The sequence below is a fragment of the Equus quagga genome, chromosome 13, assembly GCF_021613505.1.
Source record: "Equus quagga isolate Etosha38 chromosome 13, UCLA_HA_Equagga_1.0, whole genome shotgun sequence".
NCBI classification, from domain to species: domain Eukaryota; kingdom Metazoa; phylum Chordata; class Mammalia; order Perissodactyla; family Equidae; genus Equus; species Equus quagga.
In genome coordinates this window covers 79354375-79374057 of record NC_060279.1, presented here as the reverse complement: position 1 = coordinate 79374057, position 19683 = coordinate 79354375, and the positions used below count along the sequence as shown (strand labels likewise).

General features: G+C 64.0%; 3 protein-coding genes across 6 annotated transcripts in view; 2 read left to right on the top strand and 1 right to left on the bottom strand.

Moving 5' to 3' along the window:
* The window catches only part of GALNS (galactosamine (N-acetyl)-6-sulfatase), a 29016-nt gene extending 17964 nt beyond the window's left edge, over positions 1-11052 (top strand). For 3 of the 4 annotated variants that reach the window (XM_046683638.1, XM_046683637.1, XM_046683640.1), the window contains 4 exons: positions 86-188; positions 4341-4462; positions 7220-7337; positions 10056-11052. In XM_046683638.1, coding sequence (XP_046539594.1) covers positions 86-188; positions 4341-4462; positions 7220-7337; positions 10056-10142 — 430 coding nt within the window. In that variant the 3' untranslated portion in view covers positions 10143-11052. Of the gene's footprint in view, positions 1-85; positions 189-4340; positions 4463-5232; positions 7198-7219; positions 7338-10055 lie in introns of those variants that run through there. The other variant, XM_046683639.1, reaches the window with a different exon arrangement.
* An 813-nt stretch (positions 11053-11865) lies between these two features.
* Positions 11866-14502, top strand: APRT (adenine phosphoribosyltransferase). Its single transcript, XM_046680228.1, has 5 exons — positions 11866-12004; positions 12270-12376; positions 13491-13624; positions 13855-13933; positions 14145-14502. Exons 1-5 carry the CDS (start codon positions 11925-11927, stop codon positions 14285-14287), a joined length of 543 nt encoding a protein of 180 aa, XP_046536184.1. The 5' UTR covers positions 11866-11924; the 3' UTR covers positions 14288-14502.
* A 478-nt stretch (positions 14503-14980) lies between these two features.
* On the bottom strand, positions 14981-19677 carry CDT1 (chromatin licensing and DNA replication factor 1; the record flags this gene model as incomplete). Its single annotated transcript, XM_046680226.1, has 10 exons — positions 14981-15371; positions 15962-16163; positions 16244-16384; positions 16627-16815; positions 17278-17378; positions 17788-17933; positions 18022-18222; positions 18759-18913; positions 18993-19115; positions 19576-19677. Coding segments are annotated over 10 exons (1524 nt in total), but the record flags the coding sequence as incomplete, so codon positions are not given.
* Positions 19678-19683: the final 6 nt, after the last annotated feature.

The following is a 19683-nucleotide window of genomic DNA, read 5'->3' as shown; positions in this document are numbered from 1 at the left end:
GTCAAATTTCAACCATAACCTACTCACGGGGAGCCGCCTGCCCTGCTCCCAGGGTTTCTGGTGTCACCTGACCCTCCCCCCACAGGCCGATATTCTATTACCGTGGCAACACACTGATGGCAGTCACCCTCGGCCAATACAAGGCCCACTTCTGGACCTGGACCAATTCCTGGGAGGAGTTCAGACAGGTAAGGGTCTCGGTGCTCCGTGTCCTCTGCACCCCCTGTCCGTCCTTCAGGAGGAGGCGTCTGGCCAGAGCAGGCCAGCAGGCGGCAGGATGGGGGCCTCTGCCAAGTGGTGCCAGTCACGGGGTTTTGAGCTCCCCCACCTCAGTGTGTTTACCTGCCCTAAGAAGGAGTTGGGGGCGACGCAGTGTGGCTACAAGGATGGCCCCTTAGGAGCCTGGACAGCTCTCCTGGGACACATCACCCTCTCTCAGGCCACTCAGAGCCTGAGAAAAGGAGGTCTCAGGGCAGGCTCAGCTCCAGACCCAGGTCAGACGCCTCAGGGGCCCAGGCCAACCCGGGGCGCCTTCCCCGGCCCCTCCCCCGAGGCCTGGCCCGGTGCTCAGCGGCTCTCTGAGTGGGGCTGTCATGCCTCTGCATAGGCTGTCTGCCCCGCAGGCTCGAGGGTGAAGTGCCGCACGCCCAGGGTGCAGCGCTGTCCCCGGCGTGGCCTGTGCTCCCCTTCCCTCCTCTTGCCCACCCCATCCCCAGTCCCACCTCCCCCTGCCCCCCAAGTCTTCTGCCTGCTCCTCCTGGGTGTCTCCACCCCACCCCCTGCAGGGCGCTCAGCGTCTGGGTTTTCAGACACAGGAAAAGCCTGTTAATGTGTGTTAATTGGGAGGAAAAGCAATTTAAGTTAATAGAAGATCTAAGCACTAGAACACTCTGCATCAATTGGGATGCAAATTGCAGACTCAGCGGATGTGAGTCTGGTGCCCGTCTGGGTGGGGCTGGTGGGGCCCAGCTGCCAGGCCGAGTGCCTCATGTGGATATGGGGTCACCACCCTGGGCACGCAGGCGGTCGTGGACAGCGTGCGCTTCCTCCCTCATGGCCCAGTGCCCGCCAGCGTCCCCCGCTTGTGATCAGGAGCAAAGGTTGGCCTGAGGGTGGGGGTGGGCTCAGCTGGACCCAGTGAGCCTCTGCTGCTGTTCTGCCCTCTGACTCCGTGTGAGCCTCACATCAGCCCTAGAGTGTCCTGTGGGCCCTTCAGACTGACTGTGACAACACCACCCAAGCTAGTCTCTTCCAAAACTCCTCCTCAGTGAGCAGCACAGCACAGCCCTGTCCCCTGGCTCGAGCTCTTGTCGCCGGCCCTCCCCACTTGTGGCCACCTGCCTCCTCTCCACGCGCCTGGGGGCCCCCCACCCCCTCCCCACCCCCAGGCTAAGCCCGCCTGCCCTTCAAGTCCCATCTCAGCTGTCACTGCCACCGAGGGCCATCCTAAGCCCCAGGTGCCCTGTCCCCTGACAGGATGCCTGGTCTGTCCCTTTAGACACCCAGGGGCTGAGAGGCCGTAAGAGCACTCAAAAGGGGCCCAGTAACATTAATGTACAACTGAAATTTCACAAGATTGTAACCTATGATTAACTCAATAAAAAAAAAAATTTCTTAACAATAAAAAAAAAACTGGGGCCCAGAGGCTGGCAGTGTGGGCACCCACAGGGACGGCCATGTGGCCTCACTTCTCCCTCCCCAGCCCCCCACCCCCATCACACAGCTCCCCGGTCCTCCAGTGTCTCTAGAGTCCCCATTGTCAGCTGCCCGCAGCTCCCAGCAGCATGTGCAGGTGCAGCTGGTGTTCTGGAAGCCGCCCCTCCGGCCTGCACGGTTCTCCCTGCGGCTCTCAGGGCCTCTTGGGGCAGGACCCAGTTAGCCCTGGCCTGAGTGAGACTGCCCAGCTTCCATCCAGGCCAGAACCCAAGGGCGCTTTTTCCATAAAGGGTGCTAGAGAAGTCCAGAGGGTTCTGTGGGCAGAACGGCTACCTTGACCACAGTTACAGTGGCGTCAGAAAGTGTCAGGAGAGGGTACCTTGGCACAACGGGTGACACCCCGCCCACACGGCCTTTGGTTCCCAAGGGTTGCTGGCAAGCTCCTGAGATGGTTTGTCTGCTCTGCTTCTTGGGAGATGAGGAAACAAAATTCCCTTCTCCAACCACGTAGACGTTAGGGGCATCCCTCCCTGGGAGGGTGACAGCCCCAAGCCAGGATGGGGTTGGCCTGCACGGCCCTTCTCTCTCCAAGGATCAATAAGGCTAAGGGTGTGTGAAGTCAGAAGGACCCCACAACTATGACAGCGGCCCCCATAGCTATCGGCTGCTCCCCGAGCACCAGAGGAGACGGACCCGCCTCTTCCCGTCACCTCCACATGGCTCACATGTTAGGGCAGTTTTGTTCAGAGGCCAGGCAGGGCCCGGCTGGGGCGGCCAGTGAGTCCTGGGCCTGCTCCACCCTGAGGGAGAGGCGGGTGGGCCTCTCAGTGGGGACACGCGGGTCTGTGGCCCCAGATCCGCAGGTCGCCTGAGTGGACCTTCTTATCTTCTGGGCTGTCCGTTTGTCCATGGGTGTCTCTCACCCCCCGGCCCCCCACTTCCGGGTCCTGCTGTGCCGGTGGCCCCCTGTGGCACTGTCCCCGGCAAGCCCATGACCTGCCCACCACAGGGTGTCTGAGACCCGGGGAAGAGGTGGGAGGGAGGGTACGTGTGTGCAGGGTGTGTGTGACCTTCTGCGTTTCTGGACTAAATCCCATGAACGTTAGCCGCCGTGCAGACTCGTCTCCCTCCTGCATCCTTCCCGCCCTCCGAAATGCCAGCGCTGTGAGGAGCAGGTCATGTGAGCAGGAGAGGAGCCGTGTGGGGCTCAGTGCTGCCCGCGGGCGAGAGTCACTGCGGTCCTGATGAGCGGGATCCTCATTCAGTAGCGTAGTGGATTTGCATCCCCATTGCGATTTGTCTGTGTCTAGTGTCTAGACTTGACACACTTCCATTAACTGCTCGGCGCTTTTGTGCTAATGGGGCTCTTTCTCCCACTGTCACGTCTGTATTGTTCTCTAGCACTTCTGCTTCCTGAAGGTCAAAGGGTCACCCACTCTGGAACCCACCTGGCTGGGGATGTGTCCTTGGCCACCCTCAGCAGCTGAGATCGCAGCCCCTTATTTTTCCAGCCACTGACTTGGGAATCTACAGCTCCGTGCAGGTCAATGGAATTTCACGGGCTCCTAACCTCCCCGCTTTGTTGAAAAGCAGAACATTAACTGCTCCCCTGACCAGCCATCCCTTACAGACACATGGGGGTTAGGAAGCCGTCTGCCCGTCAGACTCTGCCGCCTGCGGACACCCTCAGTCCCTCGTGGTTGAGAAGCAAGCAGTGCAGCCCCCGTTTTAGGGTTGACATGCAGCAGTCATGGCCATCTCTCCAGACCCCATCAACAGTGTTCCGTGTCGGCCAGACTCCAGCGCCAAGCTGCTTGCAGGGCCCCGGGGTCACCAAGGCCTCAGGATGGGGAGCCTCTGGCTTCGCCCCATTCCCCCTGGAGAGCAGGGGGCTTTTTCCTCTTCCAAGTTGAAGAGCCCCGAGGGGCAGCCTCCAAGCCTTGGGGACGGAGCTCCAGTCTGTGGGCCATAGTGTGTGGAGGGACCCCCTGGGACCCCAGGACAGGACAGATCTCAGACCATACACTGACATGCAAGCCCACTTCAGATGCGCTCCAGAAGCCACCACGGGCAGGGGCGCCTGGGGAGGGCAGGAACCACAGGGCCGTGGGCTCACAGCTGAGCGTTAAGGGAGCCCAGGGTTCCCTGTTCTGTCTTCCTGTGTCCTTGCCCATATGGGCCACAGTCGTAAGGTCCCTTCCTGCTAACTTCCACATCTGGGTTACCCGTGGCCTCGCTGTGTCTGTGTCATCCCTGGCTTTCAGGCCTGCGGTCCCCCTCCCCTGAGGAGTCTCAGGAATGCCGAAAACCGTGAGCTTCACTGGCTGCGGGGCAGGCAGAGCGGGGTGAAGAGCTTTGCTCTGGGAGTTGGTGGCGGTCAAGATATGAGAAGGGCTGGAATAGTACAAGGAGATTCACCTCCCCTTAAAAACTAGGGGCGGTTCACGGGGCAGATGGCTCAGCAGCTCCTGGGCCCGGGGACGGCGGGGCTGCACCCACAGGATGGCCATCGCTGTCCGTTCACTCCTTGAACACCCGGCAAGCATCCATGATGCGCCACGCACAGGCATGCCGCCCCGGAACGAGACGGGCCGGCCTTCCTGGTGGAGCTCCCGGCCGCTGGGTTCCTGGGCTCCAAGGGCACAGCACACACAGCGCCCCCCACCCCGCACCTCTCGTTCCAGGGCATTGATTTCTGTCCCGGGCAGAACGTGTCAGGAGTCACCACCCACACGCAGGAGGAGCACACGAGGCTGCCCCTGATTTTCCACCTGGGACGCGACCCGGGGGAGAGGTTCCCCCTCAGGTGAGCCGGGCACAGGGGAGCCCTCCTCTCAAGCTGCCGAGAAAACATTAGGTGGGCCTGAACAGGAGCACACACCGATGTATGCATGTTGTGAACACGTGGAGGTGCATGCATGCACACTGGGAAGCGTGGAACCACCCCCTCCGGGCACATTGGGGCCTGACGCTGTCCCGTCTGGCATGGGCTGTGCTGGGCCGGCTTTCCTCTCCGGTGCGCCCCCACCTCTCCACTCACTTGTCTCCCACACCCATCAGTGCATGCAGCCCACCATGTGATCCCCTGCCTCGAGCTGCCTTCAGGGATGGCCGAGGGGGAGGGTCGGGCATGGGGCGGAAGAGGACCTTTCCCCACGGCCACCCCCTCGCACACGGGCAGCACCAAGGACACAGAGGGTGGTGACACCAGGCCCAGAAAGATCCCCCGCAGGGCTCCCATGCCCTCGATGGGGCAGCCACCTGCCCCGGCCCAGACTGGGCTCTTCCAGTGAGGCTCTTTGAACGGGGCCTTTGCGCCACCGAGCTGCTTGGGCGCTTCCTCCGGGCACCTCCCTTTCTCTGGAGCTGCGTCCAGCTCAGAGGCCTGGGACCGTGGGAGGGAAACACAGAGATGCTGCCATGGATGAAATAGTGTCCCCTAAATCCATGTCCACCAGAACCTCGTAACACGGCCTCATTGGACGTAGGGACTTTGCCAGAGTCGTTAGGGTGAGGGTCGAGATGAGGTTGTCTGGGATCGGGGCAGCACCAGTACAGTGAGACTGTCCTTGCAAGAGACCGAAGAGGAGAGATGTTGACACGGGAGAGGCCGTGGACGACGGCAGCAGAGATGGGACAGCGTGGCCACAGCCCAGGGACGCCTGCAGCTGCCAGGGGCTAGAAGTGGCAGGAAGGATCCTCCCTTGGAGCCACTGGCGGGAGTGTGGCCCTGTGACACCTGGATTTCAGACTCCTGGTCTCCAGGACGAGGATAAGTCCCTGCTGTTTAAGGCGTCCCCCCCACCCCCCCGCCGCAGTCTGCGGCAATTTGTTACGTGGCCCCAGGACACTCACATGGGCGAGGAGCCTCCTCATGGCCGTCACAAACCACAGGAGGTCTGGAGCAGGGCCACGTGCAGGTGCAGGCTGGGAAATTAGAACTAAACAGGGGGCTGGGAAATCGTGGTCAGTGAGCCCCCCTCCCACCCCCGATCCCCGGAAGTCATTTCAGAGCCAAGATGCAGCAGGACCAGGACAGTGGATCCCAGGGCCTGGTTACCCAGACGAGTGCCCTCACACCTGTGCCCACCAGGCCCCCACAGCCTCAGTGTTCCCTTGGCCCCCCAGAAGTTAAAGGTCAGTTAAGGTGACAGCCCTGCTCTGTCCACGTGGGTCCAGTTTGGCGTAATGTTACGTCCACGGGGCATTTCTCTCCGTCTTGCTTCTCAACACCATCTGTTCATTGCTCCTGGCCTTCTTCCAGCGGGGCCGTGGTGAGGGGCACCACAGGCCGTGGCGGCAGCCCCCGGGGCCGTCAGCCATCTCACAGATGCCTCCATGGCTGGAGCAAACCTGGGCACCTAGGGTGTACGCTCCCCTGAGGTGGGTCAGCGGGGAGAGACGGCGGCAAACCTCCAAGAAGCCCACCCCTGACCGCAGACCCACGTGACGTTGCTTCTCAGACACATGTGCGCACAAAACAGCTGCAGCAACAAGCTGGTCACCGTGGAAGCTCGGTGCAAGCCCTGCCCCTCGCTGGCCGTGAGCATGGCCGGATGGCCCTCCCACCTCGGCATCTCCCGAAGTGGGCAGTCACAGGGCTGCCTCACAGGGCTGTGCCGAGACGTGCAGAGCACACTGCCTGCGAGCTCTCCTTAGACCACGTCATCTCCATTCAGGGTCCCCTCAGGCCTCTGCCTGCAGCCCCCTGTGCTCCAGATGGGGAGACCCGGACCTGGGAAGGGATGTGACAGCCCCAGGGTCACTCTGGGGGTATGCAGAGCTCTGAGCAAGAAGACACTGCATCTGCCACCTGGCCTGGAAGAATTTGGGCTGAATATGGGGCCTCCTGGTGCTCCCCACATGCACTCACCCCATGGCACCACCGAGAAACCTTGTCACCCAGACTGTTGAGCTTGGTTAAGCCAGTCCTTTCCAGTGCGTTCGGCCACAGAATCCTGGAAAGACACGGGACACACCAAGAACCTGCTTGGGAAAGCTTGTGGGCCACGTGTGGAGCGAGTGTAGCTGAGAACAGGAGCCCGATGGTATGGAGGCCCGAGGAGTGGGGCTGGTCTGGGAGTGACAGCCTCAGACGGACCCAGAGTCAGGAGCAAGTAGGGCAGGACCAGCCACTCCTGAAACAAACCTGAATCAGAGGCCTGAAGAAGGGGCACAGGAGTGAGAAAGAGGCAGCCAGGAGCCCTGGAGCCCGGGTGCGACTCAGGGACACTGGGCTATGCCCTTGGAGGTTCCAGCAAAGGCCGAGGCCCCGACCAGCCAGACAGAAGAGTCACGGCTGCCGCCCCTGTCGTGTGGTTCTGCCTGAAGCCGCCTTGTAGGAAAGGGTCCCAGGTCCCCGCCTGCCCCCAGGAGGGCGGGGTGAGGGTGGGGGCAGCCCCTGCTCTCTCAGCCACTCTTCCCAGGAGGCTGCTGGATGGTGGCCCATCAGGGAGGGGACTCCTGAGCCCCCAAGCCCCTTCCCGGCCTCCCTGGGTGGCTGCCCCTGCCCACCTTGTCCCTCCCCTGCCGCTCGGTGACCTGTGCTCCCATCTGTCTCTAGCTTTGCCAGCACCGAGTACCTGGATGCCCTTCGCAGGATCACCCCGGTCGTCCGGCAGCACCAGGAGGCCTTGATCCCTGGACAGCCCCAGCTCAACGTGTGCAACCAGGCAGTCATGGTAAGCAGGAGGCTGTGGCTCCTGAGGGGGAGTGTCCCCAGGCCCACAGGAGTGCTGGGGGTCTGCACGCCCCGGAGCGTCCCCCACATCCTCGGCACAGAGGTTTCCAAGATTACAGTGAGTCCCGGCAGCCGAGTGCCATGTGGAAGGGCTGCCCTCCTCGCACGCAGGGTGACCACTGGGCAGCGTGGTGCGACCCCAGCAGAGAGCGTGCTTCCAGAAGCTGTGGGGGCTGCAGGCTGGAGCCCTGCTTCCCTCCTGCTGCTCTGTCTCAGACCTCAGAGGTGTGGCCGCAGGCCACTCGCCCCCTCTGCAGGTGCAGGACAAGCCAAACTTGAGTGGGCTGTGGACACACTGGGCAGACGGTCTGAGTGTGGAGCTGGCCCGTGGGGCCCGCCTCCCAGCACAGCTAGTGTGGGTCCCAGCAGCGACAGCCCTCCTTGAACCTCATGGGGGACCCGCCCTGAGTCTGTCCCTGTAACTGATGTGTCTTTGGGGCGCCCTGCTCCAGAAAGACGGGTGATTCGCATGTCTCAGTGTCATAAGCTCTGGTGGCACCCCAAACCACACAGAGCAAAGCTGGATGGCCTAGCCCAGCGTCCCAGCCCATCAGCCCCTCCTCCCGCATGCCCGCTTCCCCAGAGCCTCCAGGCACACGCCCCATCCCCCCACCCCCCACCCCCCGCCACAGGGTGAGTCAAGTGCTGAGGAAGGAGCCCCCGCCTCGAGGAGGAGGACCCAGGAAAGACGAGTTCAGTAGTTCACAAACTGGTGAACGGGTTCCTTGTGCGTGGGAGAAGAAGATGAGTTCAGACCCACTTCCACGGTCAGACAGAGCTGCAGCCGTGGGAGCTGGTGGAGTGGGGTGCGGAGTGGGGCGTGGCGGAGGAAATCGTGCAGGGAAAACGGAGTCGGCACGTTAGAGGCGTTTTCCTAGCGGTGAGGACTCTCAGAGAGGTTGAGGCTGAGGGGCCCAGGAACAAGGCGGCCTCGTGAGCCCGGGGCGGGGGGGACTGCATCGCTGTTGTCCACGCATGGGGCTTTGTGTCCCGAGGCTCAGCCCAGGAAGACAGTTGGGGGCCAGCAGGGCCTCCCCTCCCTCTGAGGTACACCACGAGGCGCCAGCCTGTCGACTCAAGGCAGTGGAGCAGAGGGCCCCTCTCAGGACCGCCAGGTCCCTCTGGTCCCAGGAGGAGCCCCTGGTGGCTGCCCCAAGCCCTGCTTGTCCTTCTGTGAAAGTGATGCTGTTCTCTCTTCCTTGCCACCCACCCACACACGCGCACCCACGCACACCCACCGCTCCGCAGGTGCAGGCTGAGTCCCCAGGAAGCGGAGACGCAGAGACGGAGGGGGTCTTAGTGACGGGAAGGGACGGGGTGAGGGTGAGGCAGAGGGACCTGGCCCGGGCGCTGCCGCCATCTCCTGGGCACCACGAAACTGCCGCAGCCGGCCACGCCCTGGAACGAGAGAAAGCGGAGACCCCACAAGCCCCCCATGTGAGCTGGAGACAAACCGGCATAGTGTGTGTTGGTCTCCAGACTTTAAAGTGAGGCCTGTCACCAGAGAGCTGCGTGGGTTTACACATGTGAACACGCGTGGGCATGTGTGTGCAAAGCCTGAGAAGCCCCCCACTCATCTGCACCACACCCCTTCCCCCTAGTTCCCAGATGTTGGAAAGGTTCTGCTCTCTGCCCTCGGCCCCTCTTTCACACACTCCCCCCAGCTCAGCCTGGCCCCCACATCCAGGCCAGCCAGGTTGAGGACTCAGTGTGGTGTCCTCTGGTCTGTGTAACGTCAGTCCAGTGCAGTGTGTCACAGCCCGCGCGCAGCAGCTGGCTGTCCCGCTGTGCGTCAGAACTCTGAGGAGCCTTTTAAGAAACATGGGCGTCACCCCCACCCCCCGACCCTGCAGACTCGCAGGTGGGCCCAGAATGTGTTCTGCACAACCCTGCTTTCTCTGCCTTGCCTTCAAGGTTGGGAGCAGCTTCCCAGTGGAGACCCTGCCCTCCCCACAGCAGCCAGGGCCCACACAACCAAAGCCACGGACGCCATCCAGGGCGGAGAGGCCTCCACCTGGGGCCCTGGGTCATCCATGCTCCAAGTCAGTAACACACAGACTCGGGTCCCATCCACCCCAGAGTGATTCTGGGTCTCCTGACCATGGCCGGGGCACTGCCTGGATTGTGGGGGACATGGTAGAGCCAGGAAGGCTCCCCCTTAGGGGCATGAGTCTCCCTTTCTGTTGCCTGGAAAAACATGGCCACGTAAAGCAAGTCTGCACGCTCAGGTGCACACCCAAGGGAGCCACCCACGCTCCACGCCTCCCACCAGCTGAAAGGGGCCTGCTCTCCCAGGAAACCAGAGTTGACAGCTTTCCATGGGGGAGCTGGAGGGGGCCCCCTGGAACATGGTGCCCCTCTCACAGGTTCCTCTACTTGGAAATGAGGCCACAGGCTTCAGGGTGGCTGGCAGATGTTCCCGTCGATAACAGAGGGGTCAGGCAGCAGGCCCTGCCCCCGGCCACCCACACCTGGGGCCTCGGCCGCCTGGTGAGAGGCGCTGAGCTGCCCCCGGGCCGAGGTGGAAACGGGCAGTTTCCAGCCGGCAGCCTGTCAGATGGGGCAGGTCGCAGCCTGTGCGGGGCAGGAAGCTGGAAACTGCTGAGTCCAGAAGCGCTTGAATAACAGCATGTCCTCTTTCTGAATTTTTATTTTCCAGAACTGGGCGCCCCCGGGCTGTGAAAAGTTAGGGAAGTGCCTGACGCCCCCAGAGTCTGTCCCCGAGAAGTGCTCCTGGCCCCACTAGCACCTCCTTGGGCCCACTGGCCCTGCAAGAGCCTGGGGGCAGGAAGGCTCTGGCCTCAGGGCTGCCGTGCTGGAAGAGCCCCAGTGCCGTCTGCCCTGCTCACAGCCAGGTGGACATCATCTGCAGCCAGCCGCAGGACCTGCAAGGCCACACATGCCGACTGGGCCCTGGGGTCCTTCCGCGCTCTTCTCCTGGCCCGCCTGACCTGCCACCTCAGGCCCGAGGCCTCACATCAGCCTCTGGGCTCAACACAGCCTCACACGTCTCAGGACCCTGTCCGGCTCACGTCCTCCTACTCGGGCTCGGACCACCCCCGGACTGGCCTTGTCCAGGACCTGGGGGCGGGGGAGGGTAACTCCCAGGAGCCGTCCCTCTTGCACTTCAGCCTCGGTGTCGAGGGCAGCTGGACCAATCCTGTGTTGAGCCCCTTGGTGATGGCAGAGGGGACACCCCAGTCCCCCCTCCCTGCACCACCCCACAGCGGCAGGGTTGTGAATGTGGAGGGGGAGCAGGCAAAGGGCCTCCCTGACCCGGACCCTCGACAGCCAAAGCCTCCCTGGCCCGGTGGGACAGCTACTGCTGGGTCTCTGGGGACACGAGGACATCAGCACCCTCGATTTTCCGCCTTCCTCAGGGATGCAGACCCCTGCCCCAGCGCACTGTGAGGCTGGCTGTACCCCACAGCCTCGCTGCCGGCCCTCCTCCCCTCCGGCCCCTGCAGGGGATGAGCCCTCTCACTGAGTGGCCAGGCGCAGACTCCAGGGCGTTTGCACCCTGAAGGCCCGTGGGCCACCTGCCATTGAGCGGGGTTTTCAGGTCTCTGGAGTGACCCATGCCAAAGCTGTATTGTTCTAAGACTCGGAAAATTATGAAGAAAACAGTGTCAGAATAAAGGAATACAGGCATTTTAGCATTTTTGGTTTTTAAATGAGATTACATTTGGGGAATGTTGTTCTCCCTGGGGTACCGCGGTGGAGGGGCTGCAGTGGGATTCCTCATTCTGCCCCAAGGCTGCGGGGGGCCACAGCCTTCGCAGGCTCGCGGTGTGCTCTCAGGGGTGGGCTTCCACCAGGCCTAGCATCCCGCACTCCCTCCTCAAGAGTCCGGCGGGCAGCACACGCCCCGGCCTCCACCTCTGGTTCGGCCCCTCCCCGGCCGGGCCGGTCCATCCCAGGCCCGCTGCTCCTCCCTGAACTGCTCCCCAACTCGGGCCTCCCCTCCAGGCCCCTGCATTGCGCTCCGAAACCTCCCTGCTCCCGGCCTCGTTCACCTGGCGCTGGAGTGTGTGACCCTCGTGTGCGCCCGCATGCCCCGCGCAGCAGGACTCAGCTGAGACCCGCCGGCGAGGGCAGGAAGAGCGGGCGCGGCGGCGGGGAGGCGGGTGCGCGCCTGCCCGAGGCCTGGGGTCCCTGCTGAAGCTGCCAGGAAGACCAGTGGGCGCTCTCGGGCCCCGCCAAACCGAGTGAGAATTTCCACTAAAGCCCAGCTGGGCCTGCGTAGACGCCATATTCCTTCGACCTTGACTTGCACCTCAGCCCCGCGTGAACGGCCCCGAGGCGCGGACGCGTCTGTTCAGAGTCTAAGAGATAAGCACACGTCTTAAAATCGGTGGCCCCGAAGATTCGATGAACCACGGCACTTCCTACAGGCGACGGGGCCCCGCCCCTCGCCCCGCCCCCCATGCTGGCGCACCGAGCCCCCGCCCCTCGTGCCGGTCCCGCCCCCGGCCCGGCCGGACACGCGCGGACGCCCCGCCCCGGCCAGACACGAGCGGAGGCAGCCATGGCCGAGTCCGAGCTGCAGCTGGTGGCGCGGCGCATCCGCAGCTTCCCCGACTTCCCCATCCCGGGCGTGCTGTTCAGGTGCGCGCGGGCGCGGCGCGGGCGCGAGCAGGCGGGCGGGCGGGCCATGTGGGGCCGCGCACACGGGGAGCCATCCGACGGGCGAAGCCGCGCGGGGGGCAAACGCGCAGGGCCGGGCGACACTCGGGACCGCCAGGCGAGGCCGTGGTCCCGCCACGTAGGATGGGCGCGCGGAGGGCCGGCGGGACTGGGCTGTCGGGTCCCCGGGCCGGGACGCCGCCCCACCCGGCCGCGTGCAGTCCTGACCCGCCCTGCTCCCGCGCAGGGACATCTCGCCGGTCCTGAAGGACCCCGACTCCTTCCGCGCCTGCATCAGCCTCCTGGCCAGTCACCTGAAAAAGACCCACGGCGGCAAGATCGACTACATCGCCGGCAAGTGGACGGGCACAGGCGGGACCTTGACTCCGGGCGCTCCTGCCGCCGCGCCGCCCTCGGGTCTCCGGGGCCAGCCCTTCCTGTCTCCGCATACTCGGCCTCCGGGCCGGGAGGGGTCCCCCGAACAGGGCAAGCGGAGGGAGGGCCGCCCCACCTCTGTTCGAGCCTTCAAGGCACACGCCCGCGCGGGTGCTTGTGGGGTAGCTCTCGCGTGGGTTGTAAGGATAGACTTGCTGTCCCCACTTTGCAGCCCTGAGTGGGGCGGCAGGCCCCCCCCCCCCCAGCGGCCTGGGGAACAGCCCCTGCCAGGTGGGTACCCCCTTGGAGGGGCTCGCAGCTGAGTGGAGGCCCCCCAAGTTCCTGGTCCCCAGCATGCACAGATGAGGCCACGGGTCTGGATTTCCCCAATACTGTCTGACCAGAGTCCGGTCTGACCAGAGTCCGCTGGGCCAAGCACTTTCTGTTCCTGTTTTACAAGCATGTATTGAGCACCTGCTGTATGCGCCAGGCTTTACCCAATATGGGGCTTCAGGAAGGCGGAGAGATCAGGGAGGACCCTGGCAGCATTGCCTCTCCTGAGCCCCACCCCCTGGGCCTCGTGGTTCCCACTGCCTACTCTGCCTCAGCACACTTCCGGCCCTCGGGGCCCTGAGCTTCCCCTTCACAGCTCAGTCGCCACAGGAGATGGCTGGAGATGGTCCTGCCTTTCTTTCTGGACTAGCAGCTCTTGGGGCACACGCTGCTTTAGCGATAAGAGCCATCTGTTGAGTGCCTTTTCTGCTTTCCTATTACGGTTCTTGGCCCAGCCCCTGATGGGCAGCAGAGCTTGGAGGGCACCCTGGGGGCTGTTCCCACAGCCATGTAGGATAGACCTAGGCCCTGCCTCAGCTCCTGACTCCCACCTCCAGCACCCAGCAGTCCCTGCGCAGGGCAGATGCTCAGTCAACATTCCCTAAATGAGTGGATGTCATCGGCCTCTTAGCTGGAGCCAGCAAGGCTGGGCACCCTGTGTGCCTGCAGTGGCCACATATCACCATCCAGCCCTGGCCCGTGGGGACCCAGTGCTGCTGTGCCACAGGCTGCCCTTCAACACCCTGACTCTTGCCAACAGGCCTAGACTCCCGAGGCTTCCTGTTCGGTCCCTCCCTGGCCCAGGAGCTCGGTGTGGGCTGCGTGCTCATCCGAAAGCAAGGGAAGCTGCCAGGCCCCACTGTGTCTGCCTCCTACACACTGGAATATGGGAAGGTGAGTGGGCTGGGCTGCTGCTGCACACATTCCATTCCCAAAAGGAGAGTCGTGGAGTCAACTGGAGGTGGGGGCTCAGAGGGGCTGAGATGCTGGGCCAGACTCACACAGCTAAGAAACAGGGTGGGTTGGAACAGGGTCCGGTCAGTAGCCCCTTGTCAGCTACCAGGCTCTGCACACCAAAGCTGTTTTTGGAGACGAATCAACCACACGCCCATTCCCATCTGCAGGCTGAGCTGGAGATCCAGAGAGACGCCCTGGAACCGGGGCAGAAGGTTGTTGTCGTGGACGATCTGCTGGCCACTGGCGGTGAGGGTCTCCCCTGAGCCAAGGAGGCTTGGTGGGGGTGGGAGAAAGTGCCTAACCTGGGGCATGAGACTGGATCAGGGGCTCAGCACTCTACAGTTTACCAGTGAGCAGCAGGACCCTACACGCCCTGATGGGAGCCCCATTGCCATACTGACTCCTCCCCCAAGCCCCTGGCCCAGGCTGCCTGGGCCTCACTTGTGCTTCCCCCCAGGAACCATGCGCACCGCCTGTGAGCTGCTGGGCCAGCTGCAGGCCGAGGTGCTGGAGTGCGTGAGCCTGGTGGAGCTGACCTCGCTGAAGGGTAGGGAGAAGCTGGGGACTGTGCCCTTCTTCTCTCTCCTGCAGTATGAGTGAGCCCTGCTGGCCACCAGGGGGCACTGGCCATCCGCCTGGACTCTCTTCTAACCCTGGTTGGGTGACTCTCCAGCCCGGGGCCTCCACCTGGGGTCCTTCCTGCAGATTCTGCAAGTGCCAGCACCTGGGGCTGATGGCCCAGGGCAGAGCCCAGCCCAGGCCACTGCAGGTCCATTTACAGTGAACCAGGACCATGAATAAACAACTTGGCTAAAGAGGCTGTTTCTTCATCCAGGGGTGGGATCTGGGCCTCAGGCCTGGGAGGCAGGAAGGTGCAGGGGTTGGTTTGTAGCAGGCTGTGGTCCTCTCCTCCCTGTGAGCCATGTCACATGGAGCAGACAGGCTCAGGAGGCACATGCTGCCAGCTTGGTGTCCCACTGCTGCTCTGACAGGTCATGCAAACCTGGTTGAAACCTCCTCCTACAGTTCTGGAGGTCAGCAGTGCTCATTTCCTGCCTTTCCCAGCTGAGGCGCCCACTCCTGGGCTCATGGCCCCTCCTTCCATCTTCCCATCTCAGAAGGGCCCTGTGACGGCCCTAGGCCAGCCCAGATAACCCAAGACCATCTCCCAGTTCAAGGTCCTTGGGAGGCTATCTGGGCTGTCACTCTGCCCAGCACACTACCCAAAGCTGCGCTGACAGCAAAGCTCTCCCACCCACTGCCTTGCACCCCCGCCAGCTGCAGAGACACAGCCACCAACAAACCAGTTTAATGACAACGTGCTGTAGGAGGGTGGGCCCACCACCCAGTGGCCAGAGGCCCTCGGGCCATGCAGAACCCAGTCCAGCCTCTGACCCTCGTGGGGACTCAGGAAGGGGAGAGCAAAGTGCATCGTGTTTATAAAGGACATAAAACAGGCATGGGGGCCAGGCCAGGGAGCCTGGAGCCCTAGCGTGGATGCTGGCTCACAGCTGCCAGGCTCACAGCGTCTCCTCAGCCCTAGCCAGGTGGGCCAGCTGCGCAATGATGCTCGCCAGGTCCGCGGCCTTGTCCAGCTTGACGTAGGTGTCGGTGCGGATGCAGTGGAGGCTGAGCCAGTCGGGCAGCAGCTCAGAGAGGAGCCGCACATGCGTCTCCATCTCCCCTGCAGAGAGGGCACGTGTGAGGCCGGACCGGCAACCGGAGCCTCCAGGCCTGTGTACACATCTGTACGGGGCGCCCTGTCAACAGGCCTGCTTTTGGGCCAGCCCCACCCCGGGCCTGCTGTGAGCCAGGCCTGGGCCAGACCCATCTGTGCCCTCCAGAAGCAGAGTAAACAGTGACAAGCAGGAAGGACTCAAGCCAGGGCAACGACTTGCAGCCCTGCCAGGAGGTGGCCCTCCCACTGAGCCCGACAGGAGTCCCAGCCTGCAAACACCCACCTGTGGGAAGTGCCCTGCAGCGCTGAGGGACCAGAGGCCTGGGAGGGAGCGGACAGTCCCCTGGGGCCTCAGGGCTGACTGAGGGACTGCAGAGGCAACAAGGCGGGGTGTGTGAGGGGGAGGCAGCCTGGTGAAGCTGCAGAGGTAAAGGGAGCCAGGCAGACTCAGGAAGTGACCTCAAGGGTGCTGTGCCCCCAGTGCACACAGCAGGCACCCAACACACATGGGGGACAGCGCATCCGTAGGGCCCACTCTGATCTGGGACTCGGGACACGGGGAGGGAGCCCCGCACCTGCCCCTACGCTGCACATACCAGGGCTCATGGCCGCACGGTAGCTGCCCACCATCCTGGCACAGGCCACCTCCATGGTGAGCGCCGGCTTGCGCTCGGACACGAAGACACTGCGCAGCAGGCGGGCCAGCTCGGGCAACCGCTCGAGCCGCTGCAGCCGCTGCTCCTGCTCCGGGCGCCGCGTCATCTGTGCCAGCTGCTTCTGCGCCTCCTTGGCCCGGATCTGCAGGGAGCATGGGGAGTGGTCAGTGGTCAGCTGGCCCACAGCTCCCCCCCCCCGCCACCAGGAACCAGAATACTCACCCGCTCCAGCAGGGCCTGGGACACCCCCTTCAGGGCAGCGGGTGGGGTGGCCGGCGGGCTGGCCGGCAGTGCTAGGCTGGGGGATCTGGGGCTGCCGGGCTCTCCTGTGCGCAGGGCCAGGTCACTCAAGGCCTTTTCCATCTGGGGCAGATCAGAGAGAAAAGGTCAAAAGAGACCTCCCCCAGCCCAGCCACAGGCCCACCTGCATGGACTCCCCTCCCAGGAGTCCCTATCTGTCCAACCCAAGCTCACCCAGTGCATCGGGGCCTGTGGGCATCACCCCAGGGCAGAGCCTGCCAGTGGGCGTCACATCCCGCTACCCCTGAAGCCCATGATGGAGGATAGGGCCTGTCAGGTGCCCAGCTGCTGGGGGCCAGCCTCACCCTAGGCGACATCAGGCTGCGGGCACGGGCCAGCACCTCCTGGGCGGTGGCCAGCTTCTCTGTGGTGGGCGGCTGGGGCAGCTCCGCCGGCTCGATGTCAGGCACTTCGTCCACGTTGAAGCGGGGGTGCCAGCGCATGAGCTGGTCCTCGGGCACCGCCATAGGGGGGCTCAGGGAAGCCAGGAAGGCCTGTGCGAGAAACAGGGTTGCCAGTGACCCTGGGCACATTTGTTGGGGGGGGCGGGGCTGTCTGGGTGACCCCAAGAAGGTCACTTCACCTCTAGGGGCCCCAGGAGCTCAGCTGGGCTGAGGGCGTGACTTAAGAGCACCCACTGAACTCACCACGTGCCTCCCAAGACCTGAGGCTGCAGCCCCGAGCCCCCCGTTCCTCAACTGGGAGCCAGGGCCAGGGTCCCCGGCCAGCCCCTCACCCACTCATTTGTGAGATGGCCACGGAGACTGGTTAAGAGGACTCGAGGACTCGGCCTCTCGAGGGGGGCCTGTTCCCTGCTGGGTAAGACAGGGCTGTGACGGGAGAGAGGGTGCAAGTACTGAAGGAGGGGACAGAGAGCAGGCCCAGTGCCAGGCTGCTCTGGGAGAACGCCTGGTACCACAGGGACCCAGCTGGTCATCCCACGGCTGCCCGCTCACCCTGTGGTGCTCCCGGACACGCTCCACCAGATTCTGGCTGAAGACCTGCCGCCGCTGCAGGAGGCGAGAGGCCGTGAGCTGGGGGGCCGTGCCTCCAGCCTCTGTGGGAAGAGTCCAGGCCTGAGCCCCGGGGCCAGGTCCGCCCAGTCACCCAGCAACAACCATGGTCTCAGATGAGGCCCAGCGCCCAACGCCTCACACCCATGCTCAAGACCACGCAGGGTCGGGGCCGGCCCCGTGGCCGAGTGGTTCAGTTTGCGCGCTCCGCTTCAGCGGCCCAGGGCTTCGCTGGTTCAGATCCTGGGCACGGACATGGCACCATTCATCAGGCCATGCTGAGGCGGCATCCCACATGCCACAACTAGAAGGACCCACAGCTGAAATATACAACTATGTACTGGGGGGATTTGGGGAGAAAGAGCAGGAAAAAAAAAAGAGCGCACAGGGTGAAAGGTGGGGAACCGAGGCTCAGAGACGAGGAGACTCAGCCACAGCGCACAGCGCACTCACCCTGGTCCAGCAGCGGCTCGATGGTGAGCTGATAATCAGACTTCTTGACCCCGTCCCTGAAGGTGGGGACATCGCGTTCCTGGCGGAAGCGGTAGGAGGCAGGATACACAGTTTTGATCTGGCCCACGTTGCGCTCCTCAAAGCGCCTAGGGGACGAGCGGGCCAGGGTCAGAGAACCGGACAGGGCACAGACTGCGCAGTCAGGCGAGCCGCCCCCCCGACGAGCCCGCTCACTTGCGCATCATGTCCTGGACGCCCTGCTTGACCTTGGCGAAGGTTACAGTCTCAGAGCGGTTGTAGAGCATACCCACGATGGTGTCCATGCTGCGGAACATCTCGGCCAACACCTGGTACTTGTAGGGCAGCACGAGGCCAGGGGGCCCAGGCTGGGCCAGGGCGTGGAAGCGCTGGTAGGCAGGCGCCTTCTCTCCACTGCTGGGGCGGAGCAGGGGGAGCCAGGCTTGAGAGGAGCACCAGACCCACCCCCAGCACTCAACCACAGGCCAAGTGGCCTGGGAGACCCCAGAGCTGGGGCTTGCAACACCACCCCCACGACACACTGCAGTTTGCAAAGCCTGCACACTTACCACCTCCCCATCACAAGCACTGTCGGGGACAGAGTGCTTCAAGCCAGCTGCCATGTCCTGCCCATCACCCAGGGAGGTCCCTGGGCACCCCCAGCCCTGGCTTCCTTATCTCCAAGAGGCACATGGCGGCAAATCCCCAATAGCCACCAGCTGTGGATATCATTCGAAATTCACAAGGGCCCACTGAGGAACTGGCGTCCTCTTACAGATGGAGCTGGAGGGCGCATAGGCAGCGAGCGGCAGAGCTGGGAGCTGAGCTCTATCCACTGCGCTGACTCCCTGTTAGGAGCAACCCCCCCCCGCCCTCTGCCCAGTCCTGCCCCTGCCAGGCCTCCCATCAGCCTACACTTTCCCAGGGGCCCTGACCACCCACCCAGGACTCACCATGGCCCCACTGGGGGCCCCTCGGCCTCCGGTGCGCTGGGTTCTTCAGCATCCTTCCTCCGGGCACTTGTCCTCAGCTCCTGGACCCGTGTCCCCAGCTCCCGTGCCCGCCGCAGGCACGACTTGAGCTCAGAGAAGGTGACCTTCGAGGGGACCTGTGGACACAGGGTGCTGTCAGCCAGCTGGTCACCCCCATGCCACTCCACCTCCCTGGGCTTTGTCCAGCCTCCTCACCTTGCCCTCCTCGGATGCTAAGCAGGACAGCGGACCTGCCGAGACGGCGGCCTTCTTTGTCTTCTTGCGGGGAGAAGAGTGCTCTGGGGAGTCATGGGCAGCCGGGGACCTGGGGCCAGACACCTGGTGGGAAGGACCCCCAAGGTGAAGGACCCAGGGGACTACAGGGTGCCCCCAGCGCTGCAGAAAGAGGCCTTCTGCTTCCCTCGGCTAACCAGAACACGCTGCTGGAGCCCGGGCTCGGATCCCTGTCGGGCAGGGCTTTGCTGACGTCAGCGGGAGGGCCTGGCACACCCACTCGTTTGTTCTGGGGACAGTCGCCCACGCTGACCCCTGACCCAGCCTTGCCGACGAGCCGCATTCCCCCGCCCCTCCGGCATCAGTGAGACGCGCGGTTCCCTGGAAGTCCTCTCCAGCCGAGCCCCTGCGGGGGCCGACAGCACCGCCACCGGGTCCCATGACCCGGCCCCAGACCCTCCCCGGACTGTCTCCCCGCCCAGCCCGGCGCGGCCCTCCTGCCGGGGCCCCGTCACCGCCGCACCGCCCGGCCTCAGTCTCCCCGCCGGGCCCGGGGCGCGCTCACCTCCTCGGCCGGCAGCTGCAGCCTCCTGCGCGCGGGCGGCGCGGACTCGCGGCACGGGGGCTCGGCGGGCGGGCGGGCGCGCTTGCGGCTGCCTGGGGCCGGGGCAGG